This window comes from Oncorhynchus tshawytscha, linkage group LG34, assembly GCF_018296145.1.
Source record: "Oncorhynchus tshawytscha isolate Ot180627B linkage group LG34, Otsh_v2.0, whole genome shotgun sequence".
NCBI classification, from domain to species: domain Eukaryota; kingdom Metazoa; phylum Chordata; class Actinopteri; order Salmoniformes; family Salmonidae; genus Oncorhynchus; species Oncorhynchus tshawytscha.
The window spans coordinates 1,480,447-1,504,473 of NC_056462.1; the positions used below are offsets into that span (position 1 = coordinate 1,480,447).

Genomic DNA, 24,027 nt, shown 5'->3' on the forward strand with positions numbered 1-24,027 from the left:
GAGGTAACGTTAGCCTACTATGTTACCGGAAAAGTCGTACGCATGTGCAAATAGTTCAAGCAGCTGCGTTTTTTTATTTTGCTCCCGTCAAACTGTGTCAATTTAGTCCAGTGTCCTAAATATTAGAACATTTATTAAGGAACGAAAGCATATCATTTAGATGTTACTGGAATGGATGATTGATCAACTCGGAAAGGAGTTGTCAATTTACCCGACGTTGTTAAAAAGTAAAGTACAAGAAAAATCCACCTATTGTGTCGGGGAAGCCCCTCTTGGAAATCCCCTGTAATTGTCGGAATTATATATTTCCAAATTCAGATGAGGCACATCCTTTAGGCTACATAGTTGACATCCTCCTCAACCTAATCTTGAAGACATGTTGCATAACCTACGAACACAAACTCTGTCGAACTAATAAACACAATCATTTCAGATGCTGATGGAATATTGAAGATTTTTCCCCATCCACATCTATCAGAAGCAACAGCGATAAATGACCTCTGGAATAAGGAACATGACTGGAATAAAGAACACGATGGATGTCGATTTGGATAATGATACGCTGAAATCAAAAATACGGAGCTGCCATACATTGACTACTTTCTACCACGAAACTCGGCTGGAGATTGACACATTAAGTAAGAAAATCAAGAAAAGGGACAATTTAATCGCAGATTTGAAGGCTAGGTTAGGCAAATACGAAAATACCTGTATCAATGTGGAAGGGTATGACCCTGTTGTCATAGCACCGGCCGAATCTTTGCTGGAAAGTTTATGCAAAGAAATCTGCAAGCTGAAGCTAAAATTGAAAGACACAGAAATGAATGCGGTTCAGCAAGCAGAGTTGAGACAACAAGTGAGTAGAATTTACTGTATGTTATGTGTTCTTAATGTGTATCATGTGCATTTAATGTTTAGGCTAACCCTGTGAAACATAGTTGTGCTCTTTAATATTAGGTTATAGTCCTACTTAATTTCAAGTCTGCTCTGCAAGTATTAAAACGATCATTGATGACATATATATATATATATATATTATATATATATATATATGTATTTTCTTTCTTTCATTTTCAATTTGCACATTATGAAAGCAGGGTAGTTTAGGCCTACTGTAAATGGTCTTCTCTGAAAATAGCCACTAGCCTACACCATTCCTATATGCACTTGGTCTATTGGGAAGACTATTAGTGTAGGCCTAACCTACCACCAAACTTGCCAACCAGGCTTGATAAAAAATGTCCCTGCTTCAAAACCACCTTGCAGTACAGAGAGGATGTTGCTATAGCAAAAACCTCTCTTTTTCCATTTCAATGTGTACAACTGCAGCGGTGCAGGTGTCAGTGTTGTTTCGCCTTAACTTCATAAAACAAACACATCTGTGTCAGATACAAGTCATAATTCAAAACAATAAAACATTCCAAAAAGCTATATTGTCCATCAATAATAATAATATATATTTTTTAAGTATCTTTTGCATTTGACACACATTTGACACTGAAGCCTATTCTATTATTTTCTATTATTTTCTCCCTGAAGGAGATACAGAGGTTGCAACAGCTGCTGAGGGAGATGGAGCGAGAGCTGGAGAGTGTGATCCGCCAATCCGACCACGAGAAGGACCAGGATATCCAGAGGCTCCGCTCTGCCCTGGCCGAGAGGGACCGTGCCCAGGCCACCCGTGCCGTCCTGTGCACCTCGCTGGCTGGAGAGGCCGACCAGCTCCGGGGTCAACTGGGAGCCACAGTCAGGGTGTGTCAGGAGTTACTGGGCCGACTAGAGAGAGAGAAGGGAGGAGAGAGAGTGACGGAGGAGGTGAAAATGCAGCAGAAGGCAAAAGAGGTGTGTATGAAGGTTGTATAATTAAGCAATAAGGCCCGAGGAGATGTGGTATACTGCCAATATACCACGGCTAAGGGCAGTTCTGGACACAGCCCTTAGCCGTGGTATATTGGCCATATACCACAAACCCCCGAGGTGCCTTATTGCTATTGCTATCTGCATTCAGGGCTGGACTCATCCAGTTTATAATAAGTGTGTAATAGCATAGTTATCAAGCACTTTTATGCAAGGCAAATTATAGTTAACCCCTTACACTCGTGGGAATTGGCCTAAAGATAGAGCTAAGTTGAAATGTTTCTTACAGAAGAAATGTGGAAAGCACATGCATAAACAGGGTAGCAATCAAAAGGGGAACAGTTTGGAGATTATGGGAAAAGAACATTCACGGTAAATTTGGGGTAGGTGCAACATAAGACAAAGAAATGACAAGTGAGAGGTCTAGCTGGTGTCTCCATGTGGAAGCACACCTCTCCAAAGTGCGCACAGTTCCTACGTAATATCCTACGTAATTGTTTACGCATTCAAAAATGGTCCATTCTAAATCGCAATCCGGTCAGGTGGGCATGATTTGAAAGCGTGTTCTATTGCTAGCTAATTTACGAAATACGATCTTACAGTGTTAGGCTTTCACAAGGTAATTCAGAGAAGCAAATACTAATTTTAGTGCGACAATAAAAGAAGCACGAGTGCATTTAGATGCGTGTTCCCTGCCAAATTTCATCACAATACGCCATGTCATCTTGTAACTAACTGTACATAAAACATTGTGATCATAATCGTTGGCACTGTATATTACATGAGTTTTATGATATGGAATGGGGAACAGCATATTTGAACTAAGGGGTGTTTGGCTTGCTTGTGTGACATCAAAGTGGTATTATAAACCTCAATGTCTCATCTTTCAAAATACATTGAGTCCTCTTTATTTATAGCATTTCCCTCACTCAGACAACATTTGCGGGAGGGATGGGGGTAACTTATTGTCACGCGCGGTGTTCAAGTTCAGTCAAAACCAGTACTGCGCTGGGAAGCAGAGACCTTGCATTTTGACTTCACATATAGCATGTTACTGTACAGCCACTGTGTTCCAATTTAGGCATTTATCATCACCCATATCTGCTATTTTGAACCTGTAGACGGGTACGAGTGTAAATAGCTAACTCATATCCACAAACTGTGTATATACTGAATGTTATATTCAGTATATGTGGCCTATGCGGGAATCGAACCCAAAAGCCCACAATCCTGGGGTTGCAAGCACTAAACTCCAACTGAGAGAGGAGAACAGCAGTAGCTACATCCGAGCTACAACCCCATCGGCAAATTACATATTTTCAATGTCTTGTGCTCACTGGGAAGAGCTTATTCACTGTAACTGTCTTTCAAACATAAAAATGAAAGCAATGAAAAAGAGGTGTGTGTACTAAAGCATTTGGAATCGCTCTGTCTCTGCCATTATGTGCTTTTCAGTCAAGTTATTTGTGTTTGTTTCTGTTGGATTTCTAAATGGATAGTATCATTTTGAGCTCTTGTTTCCCCTTTTCATGGTCAGATATTGGATTATATGGAAGCTGGTCGCGTTGACATTCGAGTCAGCAAACTCCAAGAAGAGAACCAAAAGCTAACTCAAAGAGTGGCATATGTAAGCAGGAACACACTGTAGAAACCCCATTCTACCCACATGAAAAAATACTATAGTATACTATGGTATTCACTGTTTTTGTAGACTTTACAGCACTATGCACAGCAGTGTTTTTGCAGACGTTAGTCTGCAAAAACACTACAGTGAATACTGTAGTATTGAATATACATGACTCTAGTATACTGTACTATTTACAGTTTATTAAAGTATAAATACTATAGTAAAGAAACTGTAGTACACATATACTGTAGTAATTACTGTCATGTTTTTGCAGACTGTAGTTATCCAACATTGTCATAGCATATGGGCTATCAGAACCAAAGTTGAACAGCCTTCTGTGTGTGTGTTTGTGTGAAGCTGTGTGTGCGCAAGTGTGTGTACATGTTTTTGACTAATGTCTCCCTCTTCCCCTCCCTCCCTGCCTCCTTAATTTTCCCAGGTGGAAGGTCTAAACTCCAAATGGCAAAAGTATGACTCGAGCAGGGAACAGTATGTGAGGTACCTGTGTCAGAAGCTGAATGAGTCTAGTGCCCTGGCTGTTTCCTCCAGCCCTGCTCCAGGTATGGGGCATAGGTTAGGGCCCAGACCTACACAAGAGCCTGGTCCTGGCCTGGGCTTGTTCCCAGAGTTGGCCTCAGCCAAAGCTGGGTTGCTCCAGCAGGAGATAGCCAGGCTCAACGGCCTACTGGATGAGAAGTTGGGGGACTGTGGGAGGTTGGGGAGAGAGCTGGATGAGAGCAGGAGACGATACAAGGACCGCATCCAGATGCTAGAGCAACAGGTTAGTGTGGTCTAGGATCGTCTGACTCCCCTCTCTTTCAATTTCTCTTTCTTTCTCTCTCACGTTCTCTATCTTTATTTTTCTCTTTCTATCTCTCTGTTTGTTTGTCCCTCTGTCTCCCCACTCTTGCTCTCCCTCTTCCTTCTCTCTCTCTCTCTCTGACACGTACACATCAGAAATATATCCCTCTCTCTTTCTCACACACACCCTCACCCTTTCCCTCTCTTCTTCACAGGTTCTCATCTACACAGATGACTTTAAGTCGGAGCGGGCAGACAGGGAGAGAGCGCAGGGCAGGATCCAGGACCTGCAAGAGGAAGTATCTCGACTACAGGAGCAGCTACACACACATGCACAGGTAAGGCCACACACACACACAGTCATTACTAACATACATTACATACAAACATGTTACAGGAGTAAAATAAATAGCCATGAAAGGAAGCTTTTATGTCCCTCCCCTATTTGCCATGTATTGAGAATTGATGATACAATGATGTTTCGACAGAGATGTTCTTCATACAGTTCGCTAACGGCTAATAAGATACAGTATTTGTATTTATTAGGGATCCCCATTAGCTGTTGCCAAGGCAGCAGCTACTCTTCCTGGAGTCCAAACACATTAAGGCACTTACATTACATATAACAGTTTACAATCCTGGGTTACTCCAAGCAGTTTAGTCACCTCAACTTACTCAATTTCCACATTATTCATTACAAGATTTCGTTGAGGTTTAGGGTTTAGTGAATGACTTATCCCAATACAATGCTTTTAGTTGTAGAAATATTTAGGACTAACTTATTCCTTGCCACCCATTCTGAAACTCACTGCAGATTTTTGTTAAGTGTTGCAGTCATTTCAGTCGCTGTAGTAGCTAACGCGTATAGTGTTGAGTCATCCGCATACATATACACACTGGTTTTACATGTCATTAGTAAAGATTGTGAAAAGTAAGGGGCCTAGACAGCTGCCCTGGGGAATTCCTGATTCTACCTGGATTATGTTGGAGATCTGGATTATGTGTTCTGTTAGACAGGTACCTCTTTATCCACAATATAGCAGGGGTTGTAAAGCCATAACATATATGTTTTTCCAGCAGCAGACTATGATCGATAATGTCAAAAGCAGAACTGAAGTCTAACAAGACGGCCCTCACATTATTTTATCATCAATTTCTCTTAGACAATCATCAGTCATTTGTGTAAGTGCTGTGCTTGTTGAATGTCTTTCCCTATAATCGTGCTGAAAATCTGTTGTCAATTTGTTTACTGTAAAATAGCATTGTATCGGGTCAAAAAAGTTTACTAAGGTTTGGTAACAGGCTGATTGGTCAGCTATCACATTAGGGAACAACAAAGAGCACTTCCCTAAAATAATAATAATGCTATAATGATCATTTTATTTATTTGGAGTGTTTCATACATTATCCTCAAAGTGCTACTATGCCTAGTTAGGCTATGGGAAGGAACACTTTTACTCATGATCATCATTCATTTATCTTCCAGAGCCCTACTAGAGATGCCAACTCCACGTGCCGAGTCCATAAAGGACACCGGATCTCCCCACGCATGAGCACGGACTCGGCCGAATCACTGCTGAGGAACAGCGCCAATCCACCTGTGACAAAAATCAAAAACTAAAAGTGGGCCTTCACCTGGGGCGGCGTCAGCGGTAATTAGCACCCAGTCCCACCTGGACAAAGTGCCAGAGTTCGTCAGAACTCCAATGCCCAAGATGACATATGATGACACACATGCGGTGGAGTACCTCAAACACTGCATGGAGTGTGTCAGGCGTGAAGTTTCGCCTAGGTACAACTATAGGATAATTTTCCGTTCCCCAATCCAAACCATAAAGTGGGGAAAATGCAAAACTGACCCAACATCTAGGGGCAACTTTGCCCTACTCCCAAGCAACCTACTCCCCTCCCACCCCATGGGGGTGTTAAGACAAATATCGCTAACTGACGATAATTGAGCACTGAAAAAAAATCACTACATGCACCCTAAGAAGGGTTGGGACCGGGGAGCTTAGAAAACTGACTAGTTCAACTGGGTTGTGTTCATTAGGCACTAAATGGAAGAAAATGGACTGAAACAGGGAGGTACTACCTAGACTTCAGACGCTACCATGCTTTTTGGTTGTTAAAAGACTGAATCGAATAGATTAGCGATGCAGAGTTGGAGTGTCAGTACTAGCTTGGTGGTCGTAGTGGGAGAAATAGTGCTAGCACTTTATTTTACAGTACATAAAAGACCAGGTATTTACCAGGATACTACATGGTAAAATGATAACACAGTAGTGACTTTGAATTATCTGTTTCTTTCGGATTCGTAACAACAAACACCACTGGCCACCATTTGAATGGGTTGAGTTCCTTGAAGGAAATACCATAAAGTACCCATTGTTACCATATAATTTCAGAGTAAATACCTGATAAATACCAGTTAAAAAAGTAAGTAAGTGTAAAATATTTTTTTGTGAAATTCCTTTGGTTTGGCAAGATGAAGCGATTTCCAGTGCAAAACTCATGTTTGACTACATGATCCATATGAATTATCACATGATACTGCATGGTTGTGTTTCTGTGTGGAGATGGTTGATTGCGTGGTCTGTAGAAAATCTAGATGGGAAATTGGATGTTAATTACGATATTTGAATGTCACATACCTCAATTCAATATTCCGGCATCAAATTGTTAACCTGTTGCACTTTCCTAAACTGTTTACCAAAGTAGTCATTAATGCACATATTTATTTTTTTAGATTTATTGGATTTGAAATACATAAGCTTCTTTCCGGTTGAAGATACTGTAATAACGTTGTCTGTCGTTAGCATGGCGCTATTTGTTGTACTGTATATTTGGATGTTGTTCACGTTTTGAGTAAGTAATCTATTTTCAATTTAACCTATAGATGTTGACCTATGATATTTGTGCCTGGAAATATGTATTCACAGTATTATATATGATTGAATATTTATTTGCTATTCGTGGGGCTTTTTCAAATGGGCAAATCTTTATAGTGCTGTGTCAAAATGAATATCACATAATATGTTTTGAGGTGTCGTCTGAATCCTGGTACACCTAAGCAGAATGTTTCCCAAATCCTGGTAAGACAAGACAGTGTGGGAGACAAATTCTCCGCAACATGGCAACCTTAAAAAAAGTGACATTTGAAACTACATTTGGAGAAATTACCTCCGAACTGACACAAGTTTTATTTTTCTAGAAGCCATTGATTTATAAACATCAAAATGTGATTATCTGTTTTAACCTGTTTAATTGAAAGGATATTTTTGTAATAAAATTTATTTTGTTTGACCAATCATGTGGAGTGTTTGTGATACAAACCAGACAACATCTCAGCTTGAGGAACTTTTGTTGGATTTTAGTTTGCTTGGTGGATAACTGCCAGTCAAGTTATAGTTTGGGGTGCAGAGTCAGGAGGAGTGACAGTGTGAGACAGCGAGGGGCTCTGACCATAGAAACTCAGGTCCCACAGTATGTGTGTTTGTGTGTGTGCATTTGTGTGACTTTGTATGTTCCTTGTCTGACTGTGTGTGTTTGTACACACTTTGGAAAACCCCTTCCCAGAGTAGCCTGAATGGGCACTCTGTCCTGTGTGTCTGTTCCACATTCCCAGCTGTCCTGCGTGGCTGAAGTGAACACAGCAAGTGAACTAGAGACCAGTGAGACAGAGGCTCTAGTTACATCCTGGCCCTAACATCTGATTTGGGATCAGTTGTCTTCAGACTAGTTCTCAAATCATTTTTAGTTAAACAACACAACAAGTCCAGGACCAGTTGCTACAGGTATAATATGGCCTTAGGGAACTGGACATTCCCTGTCAGAGAGTAGTTATTTAAAGGGGAGGCAGATGAAGCACCAAACAAGGTGTGTGTGTGCGTGTGTGTGTGTGTGTGCGTGCGTCCGTGCGCGTGTGTGTGTGTGTTAGAGACACTAAAGTAGTAGATCGCTGGATCATTAAGCCCCATTGTTTTTAGTTTTTATTTAGTGGGTAGATCAGCTTTAATATTGCAGAGCTCCATTGTTATTGGAGTCCCAGTGTATAGCAATCTTGAAAGTGAGACAGATCCATGTCACACTGTTCTGTGTTCTGGTATTATTTGAACACAATTTAATTATTTAGCAATTCAAAGAGGTATAGATGTTACTTTGTTTATTGTACCTTTGTTTTTTCTATATTTGTATTGACGATTTAGCCTAATGGCTGATATTGATATAGTGTATTATGACTGCCTACAGAGGATTATAGTGTCACATACAGTATATACAATATGGTTTTAAGTCTGTAATAGGTATTATGTGGTGTGATATTGTACAATAACACAATAGAATTCTAAACTCTAAACTTCAAAACTCTAAAAAGTGTCCTGAACAGCCTTTAATGATTATATCCTATATCCTGCCTCCAGTATTTATGCTGCAGTAGTTTATGTCGGGGGGCTAGGGTCAGTCTGTTATATCTGGAGAATTTATCCTGTCTATCTGGTGTCCTGTGTGAATTGTAGTACGCTCTCTCTAATTCTCTCTCTCTTTTTCTCTCTCTCTTTCTCTCTCTTTCTTTTTTTCTCTCAGAGGACCTGAGCCCTAGGACCCATGCATCAGGATTACCTGGCCTGATGACTCCTGGCTGTCCCCAGTCCACCTGGTCGTGCTGCTGCTCCAGTTTCAACTGTTCTGCCTGCGGCTATGGAACCCTGACCTGTTCACCGGACGTGCTACCCGTCCCGGACCTGCTGTTTTCAACTCTTAAGAGACAGCAGGAGCAGTAGAGATACTCTGAATGATAGGCTTTGAAAAGCCAACTGATGTTGCCAACTGATGAGCCAACTCCTGATGAGCCAACTCCTGAGGTGCTGACCTGTTGAACCCTCTACAACCACTGTGATCATTATTATTTGACCCTGCTGGTCATCTATGAACATTTGAATATCTTGGCCATGTTATAAACTCCACCCGGCACAGCCAGAAAAGGACTGTCTACCCCTCATAGCATGGTTCCTCTCTAGGTTTCTTCCTAGGTTCTGGCCTTTCTAGGGAGTTTTTCCTAGCCACCGTGCTTCTACACCTGCATTGCTTGCTGTTTGGGGTTTTAGGCTGGGTTTCTGTACAGCACTTTGTGACATCAGCTGATGTAAGAAGGGCTATATAAATACATTTGATTGATTGATTGATTGATATATATAGAAGTAGAGTACAGACACTAGGTCACTGTTGCCGTACAGATGCAAATAGGGCCTCCTTTATAGGAATTGTGACCTCCGTCAAAAAAGGCCTCGCTAATTATGTCAAGGGACTATAGCAGCCGAAAGAGTTAGAAACTCCATCAGAGGTTTCAAAGTCCTCCGAAGAGCCAAGTCACAGACTGTGTTCCAAATGGCACTCTATTCCTTATATAGTGCACTATTCCCTCAAAAATAATACACTAAATAGGGAATAGGGTGTCATTTGAGACTTAGCCACAGTCTCGAGATGACATAGCACGCCGGATGCTCACCCACTCATATGCAGTCTGGGGAAGATGGATGCGGTTGGGCCAGTTCTTATCATTCTCACACTTTTACATCTATTCAGTGAAAAGAGGGTGATTCTATGAGAAGTTTAATTCAATAATTAAATTAGTTGTGTTTCAGATTGTAGCTTTGTAAAGCAATCCTTATTTTACTGTTATATAGAACACACACACACATAGTGTCACACACACAGCCCACAGATAAGCCATGGTTGGGGTTGACAGGAATTTCCTCCCCAAACACCTACACAACTGCACGGTTGGTCTATATGTGAACACACACACACAAAGCCCACCTTTATGGAGTGGAAAAATGTGGTGTCTCAGCGACCTTTTGATAGAAACGATGTCTGACTACATACATTTACAAATCCATTCATTTCAAGTCAGATGACGTGGCAAAACAGTTCCTGGCGCCACTAGGTTTCCATTAACCGGGTGTCTACGAGATCAGTCCCTGTCTAGCACTTTATCAGCAATGGGAATACTTAGCCTGACACTTATCTAGACAGACTACAGAATGGATAGATGTGGCCTTTAATCTCATGTGTATCCAAAAATAATGGGAAATTCCCGTAAAGGGAATTCCCAACACACACTGTATGCCAGCGTGGCAGCTCTATACTTGGTAGCTGTCGATCACTGTTAGTTATAGGGGGGTGGAGGTAGTTGGTATTTTTGTCAATTTCCTTTGTTTTGTTTATTTTATAAGAAAGGCCAGTTCATTCGCTTAGAGTGGTTTTCCACTTGCTGGTACAAAACACCATTGTGAAGTATAATATGTGGGAAAGACTGGGGTTCCCCCCCAATGTAAGTAGATGGTGGGTGTGTTTCTTCAATGCCTCAGGCACTCCACAATGAAAAAATCCCCCCCTACTGATTACAAGCTACAGGCCGCCATCTGAAAGTTCTGATCCCCTCTTATAACCCTATTGCCTCTCGCCCCTGTCATACTTAGAGCCCTGCCATGTGTACTGAAGACTCAGTGGCACCATGATATTTTTTAACCCCAGCCATCACTGGCTAGGGATAGAGGCCAAAGCAGAGGCCAAAGCCAAGGACTGTCAGATTTCTTCAAAGTAATAGTGATCCAGATAGGGTTTTAAAAATAATTTGCGGGTTTTTTATATAGAAAACGTAGAATCAGAGTAATGTCATACATGTACCCATACTTGTGGTCCAATATGGCTCAGTTGATAGAGCATGGCAATTGTACCGCCAGGGTTGTGGCTTCGATTCCTGGGGCCACCCATATGTCATGTATGCATGCATGACTGTAAGTTGCTTTGGGATAAAAGCGTCTGCTAAGTGGCATATATGATGATTCAAACATGGTCATTTTCATGAGCTGAGGGATTCCTAAAAAAAGGAAATAAATAATACTTTCATCAATGTATTAATGCATAATTTACAGTCATTTAAATGATGTTTCACCAAATACCAGAGCAAATGTTAATGTCCTTGTCTGGTTCAGGTAGTATTTTCTTGCACATCCTCACTTACTCAAAAGCAGATGTCCATTTGTACATCGTTGATGACTGATAGCGAACACACTGTACAGGCATTTCTTTTATTTAACCGTTATTTAACTAGGCAAGTCAGTTAAGAACAAATTGTTATTGATAATGACGGCCTACCAAAAGGCAAAAGGCCTCCTGCGGTAGGCTGGGATTAAAAATCAAATTCAAATAAAATATATAAATATAGGACAAAACACACATCACGACAAGAGAGACAACACTACATAAAGAGAGACCTAAAGACAACAGCATAGCATGGCAGCAACACATGAGAACACAGCATGGTAGCAACACAACATGACAACAACATGGTAGCAACACAACATGGTAGCAGCACAAAACATAGTACAAACATTATTGGGCACAGACAACAGCACACAGGGCAAGAAGGTAGAGACAACAACACATCACGCAAAGCAGCCAGAACTGTCAGTAAGGCAGAAAGTCAATTGGTCAGCTATTCATTACAGAAATAAACAATGACTCATTTCAGCTGGGTTGTCTCTTCAATCCATGCTGTTTTTACTTCTCTGCGTGATTAACATTTCCCGCATTTCTTTCATCCGATAAATGTATATGAATAGTTACTATTCATTGTGAAACCCATCTGTGATAAGAACAGTTGATTCTTAAAAATATGAGGAAGCAAGCAATAAGGGAGAATGTCCTACTGTTGATGTCATTGTTACTCAATTTCTCTTTAGCGTGAAATGTTTAAGTCACTCCGACTTGTTTTACATTTATATTTTAGTAATTTAGCAGACGCTCTTATACAGAGCGACTTTACATTAGTGCATTAATCTTAAGATAGCTAGGTGAGACAACAACATATGACAATTGTAGCAAGTACATTTTCCCTCAACAAAGTAGTTATCATCAAAGTAGGGAAAGACAAGTGCTGTGGGATTTATTTAAGATACTCTTTAAAGAGGTAGGTAGTTTTAAGAGTTAAGTTTATGGGCTAAAATAACTGTATTTGATGAGTATATAATGTCATGAGAACACTTTACTTACAATGCATTATAATGCAATCATAATGCATTGTAAGACTTGTTATAAACATGTATGGTCCATTAGTTATTCAAGGCAGTTGAAAATTTGCTACAAAGATTGACATAACATATTTTTTATCCTTATAATACATACAAAAAGGCTCATACTATATTATAACAAGTTATAAAGCCTTATACCTGTCGGTTTTAAGTAGGTGCTACCAAACTGAACTGTAGCAGACAAGTCTGCCTCACAGGAAGTACATTCTGGTTATTGTGTCACTGTGACCTCATTCCTGTGTGAACCCTTAGTGTAAATGTGCAGTCACTCATACAGTAAACAGTGAGCTTATCTACCTAATAAGTAGTTTGTCTATCTATTCATATGGAAATGAGCTCAGATGATCAAGCAATGTTGAATTAGTCTCGCTTGGTGTCATGTGACATCGAGGGTGCTTGCTCAACCCGCGCACTGTGGCGCTTGGCAGGATGCGTAACAAAAGACAAAGGAAGTTCAGAAGATGACAGAGAGCCTCAAAAAGTTCCCTTTTTGTAGGTGTCATTTGAAAGGGAAAAGAAAATGAATGGGGGTTGCCATTGGGGATTTAAAATCATGTGGTTTATCATTTAAAGAGCACATCCTCCTGAGCCCCCTATGAATGTGCACTGCTTTTATTTTAGGTATGTTAACTGGACATATAGTGCCTTCAGAAAGTATTCATACCCATTGACTTATTCCCCATTTTGTTGTGTGACAGCTTTAATTGAAAATTGATTAAATTGTTTTTTCTTACCCATTTACACACAATACCCCATAATGACAAGGTGAAAACATGTTCTTATACATTACAGCGATTACAGCTGTGAGTCTTTCTGGATTCATCTCCAAGAGCTTTGCACACCTGGATTGTACATTATTTTCCCATTATTTTTTTCAAAATTCTTCAAGCTCTGTCAAATTGGTTGTTGATCATTGCTAGCCAACCATTTTCAAGCAGATTTAACTCAGGAACATTCACTGTCTTCTTGGTAAGCAACTCCAGTGTAGATGTGGGTTTGTGTTTTAGGTTCTGTCAAATTGGTTGTTGATCATTGCTAGCCAACCATTTTCAAGTCTTGCCATACATTTTCAAGCAGATTTAACTCAGGAACATTCACTGTCTTCCTGGTAAGCAACTCCAGTGTAGATGTGGGTTTGTGTTTTAGGTTATTGTCCTCCTGAAAAGTGAATTCATCTCCCAGTGTCTGGTGGAAAGCAGACTGAACCAGGTTTTCCTCTAGGATTTAGCCTAGCACCATTCTTTTTTTTATCCTGAAAAACTCCCCAGTCCTTAACAATTACAAGAATGCCCATAACATGATGCAGGTCATTTTTACTCCTGTACTTTAGGCTTTCTATAAAAAAGGGGTTGAATACCTAACTCAAAACATTTCAGATTTAAATTTTTTATCCATTTGTAATAAAATTCTAAAAACTATTCCACTTTGTCATTATGGGATATTGTGTGTAGGCCAGTGACAAAAACAAATCTAAACAATCCATTTTAAATTCAGGACGAAACAACTAAATGTGGAAAAAGTCAGGGGTGTGAATACTTTAAGGCATGTACCCACAGAAAACTACATTTAGAGTAAATATAGTAAGAGACTCAGACAATGCCAACAGTCTCATACATTAGTGTGGTATGTAGGCATCTAGGACCTTCATTTCTACCAGACTACCACATTATTCCACAAACACACATCACCCATTATACCCTCCAATGGAAAACCTTCATCAATCACATTTTCCCCAGGGTTCTGTGAGCATCGAGGAGTCAGAGCAACTTATGTGGAGGACTGATGGCAAATAACCCGCACTCACATTTCACCACTGACTGACATGACAGTCAAGTCCCTTACCTTTTCAGTCACTGCTACGAGAACGTGGGGTCCCACAGGACTGTCATAGCTCCACTACCAATTGATCATGTGACAGACTGACTACAATCAGTGGTGGATAACTCGGAAAGCACCCGGTCCTCCAGGTGACTCACTGTCCCATCATCTAGTGTGGCTGCACACGCCAAATGGAGAAGCATGAGTGATGTCTTTATAGGCCAAACATTCCCTGAAAGCACAACCAGTAAATATTACTCACCTTGGGGTAGAAGGTAATGGTGAACAGTTAAAAGTCACTTAGTATCGAGGGGATGATAGTGCTACAGCATCTTCTTACTTAACCAATAAGCCTACAAGTCTCTAGAATATATTTCAGTGTATAATGAGCAGATGGATATGATTTACAATCCAGGTACAACGGGGAGAATGGACCTCTATAAATTTGGGGAAAATTTGAAATTACAAAAATACTCCTAAATGGAACTATACTAAATACACCTCCCCCCATCCACTGCATAAAAGATGCACCACCAATGAAATAAGCACAGACACAAGACACACACATCCTGCCATACTACTGTATTCCATCTTTCAAAAAAGAAAGATAAGATTTTAATATTACTTAACAATATGTTAAAAGGTAGCCAGTTTGGCTTCAGTGTTAATACAATATACACTCTATAACAGTTTGATAGTGTGCATTGTTCTTTTCTTCAATTTCATTCTGAAAGTATTGTGATACAAGCTGGATACAAGTCAAAAATAGGAAAGAAAACAAAATAAAAACTAACTGGTACACTTACTTATCGTTTGTGTTAAATGAAATTGAAAAAATAAAAAAGAACGTTGTCAAGTATTAAGCCAAGTTCCTCTCAGTCAAGTGAGAGTTGTTGGGGCAGGGGAGAGTATGGCAGACCATGCCCATTCATTCCCTTGTCAGTTATCTGAATGAGATGCCGTGCTAGGAATCGTGGGTAACAAGGGGATAGTAAGCCACAGTAACTGAATGAAAGGCTTTAATTTATCAGATATCTTTTTTTTCTTAGAATTTTTTCCATGTGTGTGTCTGTTTTCACAAGGCATACATAGTAAGGATCTTTTGACTACGAGTCAGGCAAAAAAAAGAGAGAAAATGAATTTCAGAACATGGCTTTTTAAGTCAAGAGAAATGCCCCTCAGACTAAAAACACACAAACGAGCAATAAAAACAAAACCAGGTAGAAAGTAGCATTTTGTGATTATTCTTGTGTGTGTCATTTAATGTCTTTTTTTTTTCTCTCAGAGTTCTGCTTGAGGATCAGACCGGAGGATGGGTTCATGGTAGAACCGCACAGCAACAAAGAACAAGGCGAAGGCAGCGTGAGTGTGCGCCATTTGGGCACAGCAGGGCTACGGGATCGGTGGTAGCAGTTTGAGTGGGGGGTGCCGATTGCTTCCTGCCACAGTCTCTTTTTCTTTGTCTTACGCGAGGCCCCATCAGTGGGCGGCGAACGTTGCTTTCTTCAAGCTAAAGTTGGACCAGTTGATGGACAGCCGTTGTCGGGTCTGCCTGGCGGAATCCAGGCAGAACCTGGGGAGGGAGGGAGAGAAATGGGGAGTTAAAGATCCACTCCATGCAACGCTTTTCACTAGGGGCATCTGGAGGAGGGAAGTACGCTCAAGCTAAGTACCAATTATCTTTCCTTCCTCCCAAAGTTTGCATTTGTTCTCTTCCCTTCACGGATTTGAAAGGACTCCACCAATGCTTTTAAATTTGTGGGAAGTAGTGAACAAGTGCACACTTCAGGGGAAAATAGATATAATTGGGGTACACCCGTAGTCCTCTTCACACCCATAATCATAAGCTTAAGAAAACAAGTAATTTGTTTTAATAATTTAATGACAAATTGATTCACATAATAGATTCTGCATATAAAGCATCCAACTTCACTTCAAGCTAGATTCAATTTAAACACTTTGCAACTAAGCTTCCAGGACAGATCTTTTAAGCAATTTTTTCTTTATAAAAAAGGAGCTTTATGTAGTCAATGCACTGTCAAGTGCCAGTACCTTTTGAAATACTCCACCTCCCTCTCAGTCTCGTCCATGTCAGTACTGTCCAGATCAATGTCTTTGGGCAAGAAAACGTCATCTGCAATAAGAGAACACTCGGTCACAAAATGCCAATTTAACAAATGTAAATGTCCCCGTCTCAATATTTACTCTGTATGTGCCAGAAACACTTCTGCAGCCCTGAAACTAACCATCCTACAGGGATAAATAAAACTGCACAGCATAACCTAGCATGCTGACCTATTGAGTTGTTTGTCTTGTCGGCCTTCTTCTTCTTGTTCTTCTTGGCCTTGACCTTGGGCTGGGGGGATTCTGCGCTGAGGGGTTTGCCGTTCTGCTGGGGCTGCTCCGTCTGCGAGGCAGGGGAGGGCTCCAACAAGGGTCGGCTCCTCTCATCTTTCACCTGGCTCACAGACTGCTGATGGTGCTGCCTTTTCCCGTTGTTCCTCTCCTCCTTCCTGGGTCCCGGTGCCAGAGGGACGACCGGGTCTTCAGCGGGAAGCCTGGGCCGGGTCACTTTGACATCTGGTGGTAGTTGTTGTGTACTGTTAGTGGTGGTCGCCTCTGGGGCTTTCTTGACCATCGTTGTCCCGCTGGCGGTTGGCCTGATTGGCTGCTGCTGTTTTGGCTTGGCTTTGCCATTGGCCTCCGTCGGTTGGGGTGCAACGGAGGTGCCGTTGAGAAGGAAGGGGGCTGGGGAGTTGGGAGCATTTGGGGTGAAGGGGGCCGGAGTAGGGGCTTTCTCCCTGCTGTTCTTTGGACTGTGCTGTGAGGGGGGAGGCCGGGGCTGGGGTCGGTGCTCCACTCTGGGATCCTTGTGGCCAGGGAGGCGCATGAGGCTGTGCAGGAGCTGGCTCTTGCCGTTGCGGAGGTTCTCTAGGACGTTCTGGGCCGTCTGTTTGAGGGGCTGGGGGTTGTTCTGAGGTACGGGGGCGGCGAGCTCCTTGGCTTTCTCCTTTTTCTTCTTGACGGAGCGGAGGTGCTGCAGCTCTTGCAGGCGGAGGAGTTCCCGTTGGAGGGCCTCCTCCTCCTCCCGCCGCCGTTGCTCCTCCTCCAGGAGCTGCTGCACCTGCTCTTCCTCCCGCTCGCGGGCCTCCGCCTCCAGACGCACCTTCTCCTCCATCTGAAACACACACACAGTTCACACACACAGTTCATATTTGGTAGGTCCTTTGCTTCATTTAGTAACAAAAAAATACAACTCCGGTTTGACCCAACTCCCTATTTGAAGTCCTTAGCACCAATGTTAACATTACACCTTGAAGGGTTATAGTTCAGCCCAAAATCAAATACTAAAACATATCATGTCTGGATTATCAGTGCAACTATCGACCACTTTTGAGGTCTGCTGGGGTGAACTATTACTTTCAAAGTGACATTTTAAATCACAACACTGTCGTCGAAACAACAAGGGGTAACACTTCAAACAGAATGTTGTAAAACACTTTAAACCACTACCTTCTTCTGTTTGTGGCGGGCCCGCTTTGCAGCCTTGGAGCTGGAGGCAGGCTTGTTGTCACTGGCGCTGTTGATGAACTGCAGCAGGTCCTCCACCCGCCGGTGGTCCTCTATGCCATCGGCGCCACTGTCGCGCTCCACCACGGCCGGCTGCTCCTCCCTCTTGGGCTGCTCCTCCTTCCGCTTGGTCAGCCTCAGGCGCAGCTTCTCGCGCATTTCTGCGTAGTTGCGGCTGGTGGGCGCCGCCGGGGGCTAGGGGAGGAAACAAGGAAATAGGGTTTAGATTATTCTGGTGGTTTGAGTTGAATTGTGTGTTGAATATCATCAGAGCACCCAATACTATCTGGGGTGAGTTTCCGCTATACAATGTAAAATGTGTTGGGGACCTAATCAGAAGTGCTATTTAAAGTGCCATCTCTCCAGACTAGGCTCGTTCAGCTGCTGGCTAGACAGTGTCCAACAGGACGTTCTAGTAAAGATGTAGACTCTGTATTCCACAAAATGTCAGACTACATCATAAAACACTTTTCCAGACTTCTGTTGCTCACTTTTCCACAAGTTGATACATAGTAATATACTCATATTAGTACGAGTATATGCATGTGTGCATGTCTTACCCCGCCGTGGCCGAAGAACTCGCAGTAGCAGCAGTCGCAGTACTTCCCTTCCTTCTGATTGGTGGAGGTGGAGGTGGAAGAGCTGTGCTCCGAGCAGCTATCCTCGTCCTGGCTCTCCTCGCCGTCGTAGCCCTGGTGGTCGTACGCCCCGTTTCCCTCGCAGCGGTGGCCCTCACACTCGGGGTCACTAGAAGGAGTCAAAACGCCAAGGTCAAAATGTCAATGTCATGCCAATATGTAGTAGTTGAAATACCGGTAGGTGAAGTTCACCCAATAAATATTTGGAACTTTCTGTACTGACAAATAAACTGGTACCAATTGTGGCAAGTCGGATAAGATAGATGTATAGTAAACATATAAACAACGTTCACACATGACTGATACAAATGCTTACAAGGCAAGATAAGGCATGTTGTAAGGCACAAACATCAATTTCATTAAAGAGCAGTGCTAAACAAGATAAACATACTGTAAGTCACACAAATACATTTTTCACTGAAAAGCAGTACTGATACAAAACTGTTAGTAGTGCTCTTGGCTTTAAGAGGTAAAGAGTCTGTTCCCTGATGGCAGTACTGCATATTGGCTGTCCAGTGGACGTGTAAGATCCAAAATTATTTCTTTACCCCGCTTACGCGTGCGCTCTTTGTAAACGCCAGAGAGCCTTTTACCTTCTTCCTTACAATCTTACCACTGACCTGCACAACTCTCTCTAGGGTAATCTGACTTGCCTATGTGAGGGAGTCAAACCAGGCAACAACACTAAATGTTAAGACGGGCTCAATAAAACAAGAATCAGATGTGCCAAGATTAGCTGTGTCATCGGAGTATTTTATGTACCGTATGTTCAGGGCAGGTGCTCCTACAGTCATCTGTATAGCGTAAATAGGACAGGAGAGCTGATTGAGCCCTGTCCTGCACTCACCAATGAATCCCACCCATGGTGGTCTATTTGACAGAAAATATAAAATCCACAGAATGAGTTTTGGACTTCGGTTTATAGTCAAAAGTTTGACCCATTAGATATGGCTGTATACTGCTAAAAGTAGAGGTTGACAGATTAATCGTAATGGCCGATTAATTTGGGCCGACTTCAAGTTTTCATTACAATCGGTAATCGGTATTTTTGGACACCGATTTGCCTATTTATTTATTTTTTTACACCTTTATTTAACTCAGCAAGTCAGTTAAGAACACATTCTTATTTTCAATGACGGCCTAGGAACGGTGGGTTAACTGCCTTGTTCAGGGGCAGAATGACAGATTTTTACCTTGTCAGCTCGGGGATTCGTTTTTGCAACCTTCCGGTTACTAGTTCAGTGCTCTAACCACCTGCCTTACATTGCACTCCATGAGGAGCCTGTGTGGCAGGCTGACTACCTGTTACGCGAGGGCAGCCAAGGAGCCACGGTAAGTTGCTAGCTAGCATTAAAACTTATCTTATAAAAAACAATCAATCTTAACATAATCACTAGTTAACTACACAAGGTCGATGATATTACTAGTTCATCTAGAGTGTCCTGCATTGAATATATAATCGATGCGGTGCCTGTTAATTTCTCATCGAATCACAGCCTACTTTGACAAACGGGTGATGATTTAACAAGCGCATTTGCGGAAAAAAGGCACTGTCGTTGCACCAATGTACCTAACCATAAACATCAATGCCTTTCTTTAAAATCAATACACAAGTATATATTTTTAAACCTGCATACTTAGATAGCAGGCAATATTAACATGAATTTCTTTTAACTAGGGAAATTGTGTCACCTCTTGCGTTCCGTGCAAGCAGTCAGGGTACATGCAGCCGTTTGGGCCACTCATTGCGAACTGTGTGAAGTGCATTTATTCCTAACAAAGGCCGTAATTAATTTCCAGAATTGTACATAATGACATAACATTGAAGGTTGTGCAATGTAACAGCAATATTTAGACTTCGGGTTGCCACCTGTTAGATAAAATACGGAACGGTTCCGTATTTCACTGAAAGAATAAATGTTTTGTTTTTGAAATTATAGTTTCCGGATTCGACCATATTAATGACCAAAGGCTCGTATTTCTGTGGGTTATTATGTTATAATTAAGTCTATGATTTGATATTTGATAGAGCAGTCTGACTGAGCGATGGTAGGCAGCAGCAGGCTCGTAAGCATTCATTCAAACAGCACTTTCGTGCGTTTGCCAGCAGCACTTCGCAATTCTTCAAGCATTGCGCTGTTTATGACTTCAAGCCTATCAACTCCTGAGATTAGGCTGGTGTAACCGATGTGAAATGGCTAGCTAGTTAGCGGGGTGCACGCTAATAGCGTTTCAAACATCACTCCCTCTGAGACTTGGAGTGGTTGTTCCCCCTGCTCTGCATGGGTAATGCTGCTTCGAGGATGGCTGTTGTCGATGTGTTCCTGGTTCGAGCGCAGGTAGGAGCGAGGAGAGGAACGGAAGCTATACTGTTACACTGGCAATACTAAAGTGCCTATAAGAACATCCAATAGTCAAAGGTTAATGAAATACAAATCGTATAGAGAGAAATAGTTATGTAATTCCTATAATAACTACAACCTAAAACTTCTTACCTGGGAATATTGAAGACTCATGTTAAAAGGAACCACCAGCTTTCATATGTTCTCATGTTCTGAGCAAGGAACTGAAACATTAGCTTTCTTACATAGCACATATTGCACTTTTACTTTCTTCTCCAACACTTTGTTTTTGCATTATTTAAACCAAATTCAACATGTTTCATTATTTATTGAGGCTAAATTGATATTAAAATAAGTGTTCATTCAGTACTGTTGTAATTGTCATTATTGCAAATAAATAAATACATTAAAAAAAAACAATTGGCCGATTAATGGGTATCGGCTTTTTTTGGTCCTCCAATAATCAGTATTGGTGTTGAAAAATCATAAATCGGTCGACCTCTAGCTAAAAGCACTGGAAAAGGCCAAGAACACCATCTAGGCATTGGACTTGGCAATGTGTAGTACAGTAGGACAATGTTCTTGTTCCACTCCGTTGCTTGTAGGCAAATTGAAGGGGGTCTACAATGCCTCAAACATCATTTTGTATGTGGGAGAGAACCAAACACTCAAAACTTTTCATTATGACAGGCGTTAATGCAATAAGGGCTCCTGAGTGGCGCAGCCATCTAAGTCACTGCAATCCCTGGTTCGAATCCAGGCTGCATCACATCCGGTCGTGATTGAGAGTCCCAAAGGGCGGCCCGCAATCGGCCCAGCATCTTCCGGGTTTCGCCGGGGTAGGCCGTCATTTTAAATAAGAATGTTCTTAACTGACTTGCCAAGTTAAATAAAAGGTTCAATAAAAACAAATTTAAAAAACTAAGGTTGAAATTGCTGATGACAGCAGAGCGGATCTTCTTGGGTACTGGGCATATGATGGATGATTTCTACAGAGCTGGTACTGTATGCTCCCTCAGTGAGCGTTTGAACAGCTCACAGAACACACCTGACAATTCCTTGTGACAGGATTTAAGTTGGAGATGTTATCTGGGGCATATTAGATGTAACATCCTATCAACATCTACTTCCTCTATAACCAAATCAGCTTCCCTTTGTGCTAAAGATAACATTTCACAACAGCGCATCCTCCTCAGTACTAAAGTCCAGACTACCAAACCTAGAATAAAAAGAGCTCAAACTCTCGGCAAACTCAATAGAATGTTCTTTTGAAAGGACATTGAGCTCAGTGTGGTTAGTTGGTAGTCTAGAGGGGTTTTAGACCCTTCCAAGTATCCCTCATCTTTCCATCCTGGAATAGTCCTTCACCCTTCTCTTTGTAACCCTTTTTGCTTATTTAGAAGGGACCACTTTATCCTCACAAAAATGTATGTAATCAGACAAAGCCTCGACAGTTTCATCCAGTGTGGCATTTTCTGAGAACACAGTCCAATCGGTACTGTCAAAGCAGTCTTGCAGCACTGCACTGGATGTGTCATTCCACTGTTTTGACTGATTTATAGACTACTCCCTCTCTTTGTAGTTTATTTCGGTAGGCTGGAATGAGGTAGACTGCATTAAGATCCTAGGTGCTACCCCTTGTTGCACATGAAACATATTGCTGATAAGAAGGAAGAGTCTTTTTGAGAGTACAGCTGTTGAAAACCACCCAGTATAAAATAAAATCAGAGTGGGGTGATTTTGACTATGCGCTGCACACATGGCGCGATTACATCTGCTGTGCAAGTAATATTGGTTGTGGGTAGTACATTAACAAGAATGATAAAGAACTGACCGAATTCACGGTGCCGGTACTTTGGTGTGAAGGAGAGGGATAGTAGCACCACATCTGATGAGCAGTGCGATTTCAGAGTGGTACAATATACGACGATGGAAGATAGATCTACTCAGGCTTTTATAAAGCTAGCCAACTTCAGTTAGCCTCACATTCCAGCTGAGACTTCAGTCATACTACGATAGTGGATATTGCGCTCGTCTGCCTGCTGCTAACTCTAGGCTTGTAACAGTGCATGCATGTCGCACGCCGAACTCTTGATTGAGACAATGCTGAAAAATCTAAATCGATGGGAGAGTCAAGTTCTCGCAAATTCAGCATGCTCTAGTGTGAAATTGGCCGCTAGAAGTGCTGTCGGTCTTTTATTACGTATTGTAACGACGATCAATGTTAACATTACTATATTTTTTAACACAAAAAAACCCCATTGATTAATACAATATTTACTCAGTCATCTACAAATTACTTTTTTATTTAACTAGGCAAGTCAGGTTAAGAACAAATTCTTATTTACAATGAAGGCCTACGACGCTGGGCCAATTGTACGCTGACCTATGGGCCTGCCAATCACAGCCGGATGTGATACAGCCTGGATTCGAAACAGTGACTGTAGTGACACCTCTTGCAATGAGATGCAGTGCCTTAGACCGGGAGCCAAGGGGATGATGATGCAATCTTTCAGAGAGGGAGGGAATATATGATTTCATTGGTCCTCCAACCATACTTCATTCAGAGTAACTGGAGTTAGCCTGACCCGGAGCAAGTTAGTTCTGAAGGACTCGTTGCCATAGAAATGTACATGGCTAAAAGCTGAGCCACATTCATATGACCGATTATTTACAGTTGAACTCAGTTGACCAAAGTTGCCTCACTAACTCCTCAAACCTCATTCAAAGTATAGGGCTAAGGATATAAATGCGAACCCTGCCTCCGTGCTTTTCCCCATGTCAATGTCATGCCTGTATGGTGTTCTGAATCCGACAAAGCTCAGTTCTGAGTCAATGACATGTCATCTAAACAAGTTTCAGTAAGACTGATCAGTTTGGCCTCTCGGTATGCCCATTGGAAAGTAACGTTGACATACATTTTATGGCGTATAGAAGGGAGCGATGGGCTTCCAATGGTCTGGTTATGTGTAAGACCTCGCTGTTTAGAAGCCCACTCAAAGCATCAGTAGGTGGTTTCAATTCAATGCTCTCCAATAGCCATGGAGGTAGTTGGCAGATGTTTTGCCTAATAAACTGATACAGAATCAGATTTCAATTCATGGGCAATATTAAAAATAAAAGCTTGCAGCACGCTCAGTGCTCCGTTGACATTTCACAGAGATATGCTTGTTTAACGCTGTTAATATGAACAGTGTATACTAAAATATGAAAGTACTACATGCCATGTCTCAAATTCAATATACATCAAACCTCTATTGTTTAACGTCCTCCGGATTTGAGAA

General features: G+C 41.7%; 2 protein-coding genes across 3 annotated transcripts in view; one reads left to right on the forward strand and one right to left on the reverse strand.

Annotated features, from left to right (window-relative positions):
* Positions 1–44: 44 nt before the first annotated feature.
* Positions 45–7,592, forward strand: LOC112231696 (TNFAIP3-interacting protein 2). Of its 2 annotated transcripts, XM_024398406.2 has the most exons (6): positions 48–856; positions 1,540–1,842; positions 3,395–3,484; positions 3,924–4,265; positions 4,501–4,623; positions 5,772–7,592. In XM_024398406.2, the coding sequence occupies exons 1-6, from the start codon at positions 494–496 to the stop codon at positions 5,904–5,906; spliced, it is 1,356 nt and encodes a 451-aa protein (XP_024254174.1). In that variant the 5' UTR covers positions 48–493; the 3' UTR covers positions 5,907–7,592. The 2 variants fall into 2 exon arrangements, with proteins under 2 accessions (XP_024254175.1, XP_024254174.1); XM_024398407.2 differs by lacking the exon at positions 3,395–3,484 and having other exon boundaries at positions 45–856.
* A 7,168-nt stretch (positions 7,593–14,760) lies between these two features.
* fam193a (family with sequence similarity 193 member A) overlaps positions 14,761–24,027 on the reverse strand; it is a 31,102-nt gene continuing 21,835 nt past the window's right edge. Inside the window, 5 exon segments of the mRNA XM_042311817.1 lie at positions 14,761–15,766; positions 16,246–16,327; positions 16,489–17,371; positions 17,707–17,958; positions 18,324–18,510. Of these exon segments, the coding sequence (XP_042167751.1) occupies positions 15,673–15,766; positions 16,246–16,327; positions 16,489–17,371; positions 17,707–17,958; positions 18,324–18,510 (1,498 nt within the window). The 3' untranslated portion in view covers positions 14,761–15,672.